This window comes from Haliotis rubra, unplaced genomic scaffold (assembly GCF_003918875.1).
Source record: "Haliotis rubra isolate DU_JTF1 unplaced genomic scaffold, ASM391887v1 Scf1552, whole genome shotgun sequence".
NCBI lineage: Eukaryota > Metazoa > Mollusca > Gastropoda > Lepetellida > Haliotidae > Haliotis > Haliotis rubra.
The window spans coordinates 13,421-26,358 of NW_025765506.1; the positions used below are offsets into that span (position 1 = coordinate 13,421).

At 42.1% G+C, this 12,938-nt stretch overlaps 2 protein-coding genes and 1 pseudogene across 4 annotated transcripts; 1 reads left to right on the forward strand and 2 right to left on the reverse strand.

Moving 5' to 3' along the window:
- Nucleotides 1-275: 275 nt before the first annotated feature.
- Nucleotides 276-7,055, reverse strand: LOC124270858. 3 transcript variants are annotated; one of them, XM_046705920.1, is made up of 4 exons: nucleotides 6,942-7,055; nucleotides 3,662-3,811; nucleotides 3,113-3,245; nucleotides 276-1,897 (listed from the first exon to the last, which is right to left on the reverse strand). In XM_046705920.1, exons 1-4 carry the CDS (start codon nucleotides 7,023-7,025, stop codon nucleotides 996-998), a joined length of 1,269 nt encoding a protein of 422 aa, XP_046561876.1. In that variant the 5' UTR covers nucleotides 7,026-7,055; the 3' UTR covers nucleotides 276-995. The 3 variants fall into 3 exon arrangements, with proteins under 3 accessions (XP_046561876.1, XP_046561874.1, XP_046561875.1); XM_046705918.1 differs by having other exon boundaries at nucleotides 3,662-3,723; nucleotides 6,851-7,055; XM_046705919.1 differs by lacking the exon at nucleotides 6,942-7,055 and having other exon boundaries at nucleotides 3,662-3,954.
- On the forward strand, nucleotides 5,523-5,597 carry LOC124270863 (annotated as a pseudogene).
- Nucleotides 7,056-8,413: 1,358 nt separating the features above from the next.
- LOC124270859 lies at nucleotides 8,414-12,136 on the reverse strand. Its single transcript, XM_046705921.1, has 3 exons — nucleotides 11,890-12,136; nucleotides 10,132-10,264; nucleotides 8,414-9,880 (listed from the first exon to the last, which is right to left on the reverse strand). Exons 1-3 carry the CDS (start codon nucleotides 12,124-12,126, stop codon nucleotides 9,078-9,080), a joined length of 1,173 nt encoding a protein of 390 aa, XP_046561877.1. The 5' UTR covers nucleotides 12,127-12,136; the 3' UTR covers nucleotides 8,414-9,077.
- Between the last annotated feature and the right edge of the window lie 802 nt (nucleotides 12,137-12,938).

Below are 12,938 nucleotides of genomic sequence, written 5' to 3' on the forward strand. Positions count from 1 at the left end.
GACACATTGTTTAAAAGTATATTGACAAGAAGAAAAGTGTGGAACACAAATGACTGATGTGCTTGACGGATCTGTATGGGTCATAGGCCGCCGGTATCATAGATAGTTTTCCATCATATGTTACCTGGGTTTATGTGGCTGTTGCCAACCTAATCACAAATTTCATTACGTTTTAATGTTTGGTCAAATCGATTTTTCAAGTGTATTCTTTACTAGGAGTGTATGTCAATCCCTCATGTACATGCTAGCACATTTAAAAAATAAGAAGACGACTATTTCGCACATCAGATTTTATTCATAAAATTGTTGTGATTCTCTAGTATGGAGAACCTATTACCGTGAATAATAAATTGATACTGTGTGTTGCATTGTTTTAGTTTTCAACTTATTACAAAGATATTCAAAATGCGATTCCTTTCTCTGCCTTTGGACAAATAACTCAGTGTCTGCCTACGACCAATGCCACGGTCGACACAAAGCCCCCAGTTTGAGCAAAGGTCATTTTAACTTCGTTCTGCTGTCGTATGATGCTTGCGGAGACGTCGTACCTCGAAGGTCTCAAACACTGTGTCACCAGAATCGCCAGCAGCCTGCAAGGAGTAGAAGGAGGCCAAGAGGTGATTATTAATCATGACCGTCTTTGGATGTCCGTGAGGTGCCTTGTTGTCTCTGCTGACACTGATTCTCAGACGAGCAAAGTCAATGCTGCCAATGCTTGGGACGTTAACTTTAACATTGACCACAGTGTTGTGGAATTGGGGACAACCATGTCGGTGGAGTAGTACGTTTTCTGGATCACAGTAGGAGCATGGGCAAAGTTGTGGGTTGTGTGGAACTGGAAGTAACAACTGGCTTCAGCAGGAACGGTTACCATGGAGTTGGAAACGTGAACTGCTTTTGGTCCTGAGCGAGGATTGGTTTCTTCTGTGCATTCAGATATTCACAGGTAGACTTTCCATTTGTTGGATGAAACCAACCCTTGTCGAAAGAAAGCTTTACATGACTTGGCTTTGCTCATGGTTGTGAAGAAGGATGTAAACAGTTCCTGAAGATTTGTCCAATAGGATGTGAGGCACAATGTTCCTCTCAGCATTATGAAACTCACTATCTACCCTCCAAAACATCATCGCATTACCAAAGTTCATCCAGAACTTGAAAGCGTCAGCAACATCCCTGATGTTCCGATGCCTATCAAACAAACTGTAGCTAATGCTTGCTTGTCCTTTGAGGTCAGTGTAAGTCAGCAAGAAAGCAACAACCTTTCTCAGTGCATCACGGCGTTGAAGGAAGGTAAACATTTGGTCGTTGTGTTGATGGATATGACCCCAGTCAATGAAGCTGGACGGCTTCTGCTCATCCATCCCTGATACATGTCCCATGCCATACTCACTGATAATTACATCGAACGACTTTCCTTTCTTCTTATGGGAATAACTCTCAATAAGGTCGAGAAGACCAAACAGCTTTGCTTCTGATCCGTGGAACTGGTGAGCACCTCCGTGGACATCCAGACCAAAGTACGAGTGGAAGGAGAAGAAGTCCAGTTTATCCAAAGACATGTCCATAAAGTCAGCCATCTTTTTCCAGACCCTGAATCCATGGACGTCAAAACTAGAAGATGCCCCGGTATAGGTAGGTCCTCCCACCTTTATTTGATGGTATTTCGATTTGATTTTCTTGGCTGCAATTTCGTGGTATGAGATGAATGTCGACCAGTTAGTGCTGGCATATTTGCCGTCTGGTTCGTTGATGACCTCGAAGAACAACGGCAGGGTTCCTTTTGTTCCTTTGTCCATAGCGTCGACTGTCAGAAACTCAAACTCCGCAGCAGCATCAATGTTGTTGGGGAACAGACCCTTGTGATGGGATTTGTCTATCCAGTCAGGCCAAAGCTTCCCTGTAAGTATCCATAAATCATTGGTTATCAGTTTGTTAATTTTCTAGTTCAAATAGCCGTCTGTCTGTCTGTGTATCTCTCTCTGTCTCTCGGTCTGTATGTTTAAGTCTGTCTCTCTATATGTCTGTCGCCGGACTATTCAGATTTGTGATGGAGGTTTGAAAATAATCGAGTATGGACCAAATGAACCAGTGATTTATATCACAACCTCCGATCTAAGCAATTGCAATACGATGGAAAAGTAATAGAATAATGATGACAATTGTACCCAGGATCTTCATAGGGTGTACTTCAACTGGGAAGGTGTAGCGGTCTTCACACATTGTACCCAGTTGTGTTTTCGAACTCTATGTAACCACTGGCAAAATGTAGGCCTTCCTCATAGCAATTTTATTAACCCACTTCTCATGTTTCGAGCAAATACTTGGACATTTGAACCACGTGTTTAAGCTCAGTACTTCTCAGATTGCCCACATTATCACATTTGGCAGTCTTAGTAAACTTAGACTAAGTATTATTCGTTACACTGCTATACTGAGTCTAACAAAACCTAGTAGAAGGTCGCGTCAGCTTACCTTTTGGACTGACCAATCAGAACACAGCTTACCCAATCGCGAAAGTTAACAGTCGCACATACCGTTTGAACCTTTACCTCAAAAACTCGAACGATTCCGAATGCTATTTTCCGCACGATCGCTTCCGAGTGATCCACACAATGAGTAAAACAATCGCTGAAAATAGTAGTTTTTGTCAATATTCATGGATGTCATCTTGCGAAAATATAAGCAAATATTAACCATGTCATTAGAAATCCCTAAGCGTATATACTCTAGGTCAAATATATGTGTTTTATGCAGATTTTTTGTTTGTTGATAGATCAATGTCAGCGACTAGGGAAGAGAAAATCCCAAAACCTTTTTGTAAGTCCCGCCGAACCCTAACAAGTAGTCGTTGTCTGATTGGTTAAATCCGTTCGGCCGTCTCGCGTTTGATTGGACGGTCATAGGTCGCTCAAAGGTTAGCTGACGCGACCTTCTACTAGGTTTTGTTAGACTCAGTAGAGCAGTGTAACGAATAATACTGAGCCTAAGTTTACTTAGACTGTCAAATTTGGTAACTTGCCAGATATTACCTCGTGTTTTGTTCAGAAATGTCAAATCGGCAACAAATAATAAGGCTTGGCATGCTATCAGGTAGTACAATCAGGATGTTCACCTGACGTTGCCGCGACCATTTCCGGGTAGTTGTATCCTTGCACATTGACCATGTATTTCTGTGTGAATGGTCCTTTAATGGAGTCGAAGTAGGCTGGGTTAGGATAGCCCTTCCTGTGAGGGTTTTCTGTTGCCTGTTTTGATAGACAAAATATTTAAGTTACAAACACCGTCATCATCATATAGTGGCATCACGAGATGAACACATCATCGTCATTAGATGGCACCAGTCAGAAAAACATGCAAGGGTACGTCAGTATTTTTCTTGACAAAATACCTGAAAACCCATCAACAATCCACGATCCAGTTCGATACCCCTTTCAACAAGCTTAGGTTGTTGAAGATTGGTTCAAACCAGGATGGTCATTTTGCAAAGGAAATCTACAGAACATACAGTAGAAGTTAAATAAATCAGATATCCTGCCTTTGACACTGAATGTGGAAATGCTTCCTAGATATCTACCATAACCCAAAATAAATGACCAAACAAATTTTCTCCACGTGATGCCAGAGGACAACACTAATATTCAAAATATTCTATTGGCATTACCTTCTGAAATATAGCTCCATCGGGTTTAACCCATCTACCCACGGTTGCTCCTATTTGTTTGACACGTGCAATATCTGGGGTGTTGTCGAGGACGTTCTTGCCGTTCCAGCGTCCTTTCTCGAAGTTAACGCTGTCTCCAATCTTCAGGTACTCAGGGAAGATGGTGATAGTCTCGTCGCATTGCACCGACGGTAGACAGAGTAACAGCCATGTTACGATGTAAGCTGCATGCATTATGTCAGCTGTCCCTTGCACTTCGGTATCACCCACTGAGTGTTCTGGTATGTACTCTTATAGTAACCGTTATATATTTTCTTATCGCATGGTGCTTTGTTAGTCAAGGCTGCCTTAAGCTGAAGGGGCTTGGCCAAAGGAATGTGTCTAGTCACTGGTTTGAAATTTACTCTTATCTGGGAAACATTGTACATATTTGTCTATTTATCAATTATTTAACTCTCGAAATCAAGTTATTTGTATGACATTTAAAATACTAGAAATAATTTCATGAATTGATAGGTATATATGTGTGTTTGCGTGTCTGTGATACGTACGCTTAAAAAGTTTTCTTATTAAAGGCTTACTTCATTGAATTTGATTGATACAAGGATGAAACTTCATCTTGTGATAATCATGTTTTGTTTGTCTTTTTTTGTAGAAATATTGGCAAAACTGGCTGAGGGGGGCGTTCTGATCAGCAGCTGTTGTGACAAATATGTTGTTGTCACTGTTCTACATCTTCTTGGCACAGAGGGGTACTTGTTGGTCCCTGCCTGGCGCTCGGCATTAATGGGTACATCAAGGACTGGTCGGCTCGGAGTCAGTATAATGTGTCTGAGTTGGGTATTCATGCTTCACTGCGGCTTGGTATCTCAGTGGGCTAGCACTATAAAACCAGCTTCAGTCTGGGCTAGTCCACAGAGGGATAAGTCTACGGATTCTCTTCTGATGGAATTCCCTTCCAGTCTCCCTCCAATACAATAGTCAGTTGAGCAAGTGTGGATCCGGATCTTGACTTTGATGTACAGTGACTTCTGAATTATGAAGGAAGTCAACGCTGCGTGTGAGGTAGAGTTGTAATGTTAAAACGTCCTCTGTCGGTTGATAATCAGAACAAGGTCACCCTGAATAATTTGGTCGATGTATCGATTTGCTGTCGGATTTACTTAAAACACCATTATGCCAGTCTCTGTGTGTAAGACACGCATTCAGTTTCTCAGAGTTCATGCCTGTACAGTGATGCTCGATGAAAGCGTCTCAATACCGAAAAAACATACCGGATATCATTGTCTAATTCCCACCTCTTCGTTTCCTGATTGTTTGGTCTGATGCCCTTCTCAAATCTGGTACATGTCCTGCAGTCTGGATGACAGTAGCATTATGGTGGCGTATTTAAAAGAACCGGCTGTCGAACCATCTTGGGTTTATAGTAGGCTGCTCTGGTGTAGTTGGCATAAGCTGGACACTCCAGCTTCATGACTTACTTTGGCGATGTTGCAAATTCAGGCTCGGCATTCTCTTACAAGTTGATGAACGTATGATTGGTTGGTTGGTTTGTTGTTTAATAATCGAGTCTGGACCAGACAATCCAGTGAGACAAACGTTTGACAAAATGTTGAACGCCGTTGGGCCTTTTCAGCCAGGGTCGCTGGGGAAGTGCATCGGTTAAAGTGTTCTGTCGTCATGCCGAAGACCCGGGTTCGATTCCCCTCAATGTGTGAAGCCCATTTCTGGTGTCCCCCGCAAGCTATCCCAGCATACATGCACTAAAACATGTCAGTGTCCGGATTAACAACCTTAGTCACTAACATAACAGTCTGTCCTATGGTGTCAGCCTATGTAGCACACAATTTGTTGTACTGGAAAGATCATACTTTTAGGGATCATTTCTATAGTATGCATGGCTAGAACTTCAGGTAAACCTACCAAACCACGAGGTCAATACATGATATAACAAGCTGACTTAGGACTACCTAGAGGCAATCGAATACCTCGATAAAATACACACATCTGAAAAGGCCGCACAAAAAGCATGCAATTGGTTAAGATAAATAGCAATCCTAAAATACCTGCCAGAAAAGTATGCAATCAGCTGAATTCAAAACGCTGTGTCATATAAGACAGCAAGCTCTCTTAAAACTAAACCACGCAACAAGAAAGGCAAAATGGTCATGGAACCATATTATGGACATTAAATGTTCTCGGGTGAACGCAGTTAGAGACTTTTCACCTGACGTTTCCATGACAATTTCAGGGTAGTTGAATCCTTTCACATTGAAAATGTATTTTTTTATGGGTGGTCCTCCTTTAATGGAGTTGAAGTAGGCTGGATCGGGGTATCCCTTCCTGTGGGGGTTTTCTCTTGTCTGTTCGGATAGATAAGATGATGAAGTTAGGTACTTTGTAACAGTTAATAAAAGCAACAAAAATAGTGCATGATTCCAATTATGTCTTCTTGAGGTGTTTGTGAATCTCCATCAAATGGTGATTACCTGTGTATACCAGTATTCACGAAAAGGTGAGCCTTTCTCGCACCTCCAAATGCATGTGAAGGGAAGACATTGTTCATTTGATGGTGAATGTTGTTTAACGCCGCTCACAACAATGTTCCAACTCTGGTCTTTACAATTAAGTGATTGAATTGAAACCATCAGCATTGTTCCATGTAACTGGGATACATTAACCAAATCCGCGAATCTGAGCCCCTTATTTGCTAATGTACTCTTACAACAAGCATGGATTGCTGACCACCAATTATTACCAGGATATTCAGGGTAGAAGTTCAGAGAGAGGGAGGGGGGAGAGAGAGGGGAGGGTGAAACGGACGGTCAGACAGACAGCTATATGAACTAGTAAATCAACAACTGATGACCCATAATTTATGAATACTTACAGAGAAGCTTAATCTGGATGACGTCACCAGAATGTCACATACACAGAGAGAGGGAGAGACGGACAGTCAGACAGCCAGACGGCTAAATGAGCTAGTAAATTAACAAACTGATAATCCATAACTATTGGATACTTAGATTTCTCTCTTTCTCTCTCTCTCTCTCTCTCTCTCTCTCTCTCTCTCTCTCTCTCTCTCTCTCTCTGTCTCTCTCTGTCTCTCTCTTTCTCTCTCTCTTCTACTCTCTCTCTCCCTCACACACACACACACACACACAGAGTTTAGAAACTGATGTTGTTTGATACGAGCAACATCTTGAACTGACTTCTCAAGGACGTTCTTGCCGTTCCACCGTCCTTTGTCGAAATTAACGCTTTCTCCAATCTTCAGGAACTCAGGGAAGATTGTGATGGTCTCGTCGCATTGCACCAACGGTAGACAGAGTAACAGCCATACCACGTTGTGGGCTGCACGCATGTTTTCAGTTATGGAATGGAACTTTGTCTCACAGAATCACAGAACAACCTACATAACTTGACAGCCACTAATTTTATTTTATTATCTCACTGTGCATAGATTAACCTAGCCCCTTTGACACGAATCACTTCATGCTTTGACCTGAAGGGGCTTGGCCAACGGAAAGATAGGTTTACTGTAGCTAGATAGGTTGTACTGTAACTATGCATGGAACTGTGTCTAGCTGTCCTCTTTCACTTGGACTGCCAGATTGTTACTTGTGACCTCCAGTGAGTGACTGAGTTCAGTTTTACGCCGCTTTTAGCAGTTCTCCAGCAATATCACGGCGGAGACCCCTGAAATGGGCTTGACACATTGAACCCATGTGGGGAATCGAAGCCAGGTCTTCGACGTAACGAGCAAACACTTTAACCATTAGGCTATCCCACCGCCCCGTGCCCTCCAGTGAGTAAGGGTGGGTTAAGTACAATAAAATAATTGTCTACCTGAGACTGCATCGTCAGTCGGGGAATACTTGCATCTACCATTGTTCTTACTCACAGAATGTTGCTATTTTCGACTCTACATCCTGGCAATTACTGTGTCTGGACTGCCTGATTGTTACTTGTGCCTTCGAGGGAAGGGGGAAGAAGTATAAAATTATTGTCTCCCTCAGACGGCATCGTCAATCGGGGAATATTGGCATATACCATTGTTCTTACAATGTTGACTTTCTTCGATTCTACATGCTGGCAGTTGCTGTGTCTGGACTGCCTGACTGTCACTTGTGCCCTCGAGGGATAGCACCATAAGTCAATCACGGAATACTTGTATCTACATCTGTACTTCATCGCAGAATGTTGTCTGTTTGTAAACTTTACACGCCAACAGTCCAAAGTGTCTGCTGTGTATATAGTGCTGGAGTACAATGCAGGTGGCACTGTACAGACAGTTCTAACATTGTAGTACTGAATACCTTGAATACAATATACTTCAGCTGTAATTAAAGATGACGGAACCCTTAACATATTCACAAGAATACTTTACAAGCAAAGTACAATCCCGACCATGGCATAAGCTTGATACGATTGTTGATAATTGACACATTGTTTAAAAGTATATTGACACAGGAGTGAACACAAATGACTGATGTGCTTGACGGATCTGTATGGGTTTGATAACGGTATCATACATATGTTTTCCATCATAAGTTTATGTGGCTGTTGCCAACCTAATCACAATTTCATTACGTTTTTAATGTTTGGTCAAATCGATTTTTCAAGTGTATTCTTTACTAGGAGTGTATGTCAATCCCACAGGTACATGCTAGCACATTTAAAAAACAAGAAGACGACTATTGTTTTAGTTTTTCAACTTATTACAAAGATATTCAAAATGCGATTCCTTTCTCTGCCTTTGGACAAATAACTCAGTGTCTGCCTACGACCAATGCCACGGTCGACACAAAGCCCCCAGTTTGAGCAAAGGTCATTTTAACTTCGTTCTGCTGTCGTATGATGCTTGCGGAGACGTTGTACTCGAAGGTCTCAAACACCGTGTCACCAGAATCGCCAGCCTGCAAGGAGTAGAAGGAGGCCAAGAGGTGATTATTCATCATGACCGTCTTTGGATGTCCGTGAGGTGCCTTGCTGTCTCTGCTGACACTGATTCTCAGACGAGCAAAGTCAATGTTGCCAATGCTCGGGACGTTAACTTTAACATCGACGACGGTGTTGTGAATTGGGACAACCATGTCAGTGGAGTAATACGTTTTCTGGATCACAGTAGGAGCATGGGCAAAGTTGTGGCTTGTGTGGAACTGGAAGTAACAACTGGCTTCAGCAGGAACGGTTACCATGGAGTTGGAAACGTGAACTGTTTGGTCCTGAGCGAGGATTGGTTTCTTCTGTGCATTCAGATATTCACAGGTAGACTTTCCATTTGTTGGATGAAACCAACCATTGTCGAAGAAGCTTTACATGACTTGGCTTTTGCTCATGGTTGTGAAGAAGGATGTAAACAGTTCCTGAAGATTTGTCCAATAGGATGTGAGGCACAATGTTCCTCTCAGCATTATGAAACACTATCTACCCTCAAAAACATCATCGCATTACCAAAGTTCACCCAGAACTTGAAAGCGTCAGCAACATCCCTGATGTTCCGATGTCTATCAAACAAACTGTAGCTAATGCTTGCTTGTCCTTTGAGGTCAGTGAAAGTCAGCAAGAAAGCAACAACCTTTCTCAGTGCATCACGGCGTTGAAGGAAGGTAAACATTTGGTCGTTGTGTTGATGGATATGACCCCAGTCAATGAAGCTGGACGGCTTCTGCTCATCCATCCCTGATACATGCCCCATGCCATACTCACTGATAATTACATCGAACGACTTTCCTTTCTTCTTATGGGAATAACTCTCGATAAGGTCGAGAAGACCAAACAGCTTTGCTTCTGATCCATGGAACTGGTGAGTACCTCCATGGACGTCCAGGCCAAAGTACGAGTGGAAGGAGAAGAAGTCTAGTTTATCCAAAGACATGTCCATAAAGTCAGCCATCTTTTTCCAGATCTTGAATCCATGGTTGTCAAAATAAGAAGATGCCCCAGTATACGTAGGTCCTCCCACCTTTATTTGATGGTATTTCGATTTGATTTTCTTGGCTGCAATTTCGTGGTATGAGATGAATGTCGACCAGTTAGTGCTGGCATATTTGCCGTCTGGTTCGTTGATGACCTCGAAGAACAACGGTAGGGTTCCATTTGTTCCTTTGTCCATAGCGTCGACTGTCAGAAACTCAAACTCCGCAGCAGCGTCAATGTTGTTGGGGAACAGACCCTTGTGATTGGATTTGTCTATCCAGTCCGGCCAAAGCTTCCCTGTAAGTATTCATAAATTAATGGTTATCAGTTTGTTAATTTTCTCGTTCATATAGTACATACTTGGACATTTGACCCACGTGTAGAAGCTCTGTATGACTGAGTTTTGCCCACACATTATCAAATTATGTAACTTGCCAGATAATGCTGCCTCGTGTTTAGTTCGGAAATGTCAACATAGCTTGGCAATCGTTTAGGAACACGGGGTATGAAAATTCAATGTTATAAGGTAGTACAATCGGGATGTTCACCTGACGTTGCAGCGACTATTTCCGGGAAGTTGTATCCTTGCACATTGTCCATGTATTTCTGTGTGAATGGTCCTTTGATGGAATCGAAGTAGGCGGGGTTGGGATAGCCCTTCCTGTGTGGATTTTCTGTTGCCTGTTTAGATAGACAAAGTGTCTAAGTTAAAATCATCATCATCAGCATCATGATCATCATCACGAGATGAGCATATTATCTTTACAAAATGGCGCCAGACACAAAAACATGCAAGGATACGTGAATATCCATTAACAAGTCAGCAAGTGTCACCAGTCGACCCAATCAGCTACCCCAAGTTTGTTGACGATCAGCTCAAACCAGGATATTCATTTTTGCTGTTCGCCCGAAAAAGTAAATCTATACGATACAAGTTAGAGAAATCAGATATCTTACTTTCGAATTTGGAAATGCTATCTTGATATACCCATACTAACCCTGAAGCCAAACGTCACAAATGTTAACAAACTTCCGGTCCATAACATAATACTGCTAACAAGTGAATAACCTTTTCTCTTCTATTCCATTATTACCCACCAGTCAAACCTAGTGTATACTTTCTTTAACCTGTCAGTATACTCTGACCTCATTGTATCGCGGCATTCATCGATTCACGGCACGTGAAAACGTCGGAAAACCAGAAACACCACGCCCCGCATCGGCTGCTTACATATGCAATTTACGTAAAAAATATATCATCGCTCTTGAAAGAGTGATTTATTTCGCTGGAATGTTATGTCTAATCGTAGAAATATTAAAGTATTCATCTTGGCGGTAACTTCTCGAACGTTTTGAAACTAGTATGAGCCCTACCGAAAATGCATCTTGCGCGAATCAAAATTTACCTCGCCAAGAGGAATCCTGCGACAACATTAAGGTAATTTGCATATTTTCCGTCCAAAAACTACAACAGGAAGTGACGCATTGTGCAAATTCACCCTGCATACGGCAGCAAATTGTATGGCACGTTTTAAGGCGGCAAAAACTTATCTTAAGTAAATGGTTGTCAGTGTCAATTGCTTGTACCGCGTGCCATATTAAGAAAATAGCAATACCGCGATACGATGGAGTTCTCTCCTTTGGTAGAGATTAATCGGCTCTGTTTGTCTCATGGCTCTCGCTGAAAAACTATCGAAGTTAAAATAATACTTTTTTTACAAAGATGTTTCATCTCATGTCAATCAGATTTCATAATAAAATAGGCCTTGTAAGTTCACAATTATATTTCCGATCACGGAAATATCAAGTAACGCGATACAACGAGGTCGCAAGCTAAATATCTTGAATCAGGGACAGAAAATAATTATATTTCTCTCACAAAGACACTTAGACAGGCAGTCTCTAAAGAGAATCAGCGACAATTGCAACTACTGACCAATCACCAACAACTGCCGAAAAAGAACTGATACATACCTAAACATTTCACAAGATGTACTGAAGCCACTGTCACACCATTGTCCTGAGTGAGTATGGATATTTAGCAATATTCCTGCAATATCACGGCTGGTGACACCAGAAATGGGCTTACACCTTGTAATCATGTGGGGAATCGAACCCAGTGACGAGCGACCGCTAGGCTACCCCACCGCCCCATGATAGTTCAGATTGTGTATTGCTGGCAGGGTCGCCTTAATCTCACTCCAAGACAATTTCCAATCTGAAAATACATGTCCAAACACAATTTCCTTCACATGATGAGGACAACACAAATATTCAAAATGATAAACAAGTCTTTCTGACATTACCTTCTGAAAGATAGCGCCATCGGGTTTAATCCATCTTCCCGTTGTAGCTCCTATTTGTTTCACATGTGCAATATCTCCCAGGCTGTGGTCAAGGCTGTTTTTGCCGTTCCACCGTCCTTTCTCAAAGTTAACGCTATCTCCAATCTTCAAGAACTCAGGGAAGATGGTGATAGTCTCGTCGCATTGTACCAACGATAGACAGAGCAACAGCCATGTTACTGTGCAAGCTGCACTCATTATGCCAGATGTACCCTGCACTACGGTATCAAGCACCGAGTGTTCTGCTATGCACTCTTGTAGTAACCCATATATATTTTCTTATCGCATGAAGCATAGGTAGTCAAGGCTGTCTTAAGCTGAAGGGGCTTGGCCAAAGGAATGTGTCTAGTCACCGTTTTGCAATTTACTCTAATCTGAGAAACATTGTGACATTTGTGTGACATATAAAATACTGGAAATAATTGCAGGAATTGATATGTATGTACGTGGTGTGTGCGTATCTGTAGTACGTACGCTTAACAAGGCTTAATATTAAAGGCATATTTCATTGAATTTGATTGATACGAGGATGAAATTTCATATTGTCATAGTCACAGGTGTTGTTTGTCTTTTTTATAGAAATATTGGCAAGACTGATTGTCATGTTACCAGACACGTTCGCCCACGAGGGGGCGCTCTGATCAGCAACAAATATGTTGTTGTCACTGTTCTACATCTTCTTGGCACAGAGGGGATAAGTCTACGGATTCTCTCCTGTGGGAATTCCCCTCCATTCTCCCTCCAATACAATGATCAGTTGAGCAAGTGTAGATGCGCACCTTGACGTTGACGTACAGTGACGTTTGAATTATGAAGAACGTCAATGCTGCGTCTGGTGTAGAGTTGAAACGTTGAAACTCCCTCTGTCGGTTGATAATCAGATAATGCCAGTCTCCGTGTGTAGGATACCACACACAGAGACACGCACACACTACACACACACACACACACACGCACACACACACATACACACACACTTCCGCCAAAGAAAAAACTGAAATGTTGAAATG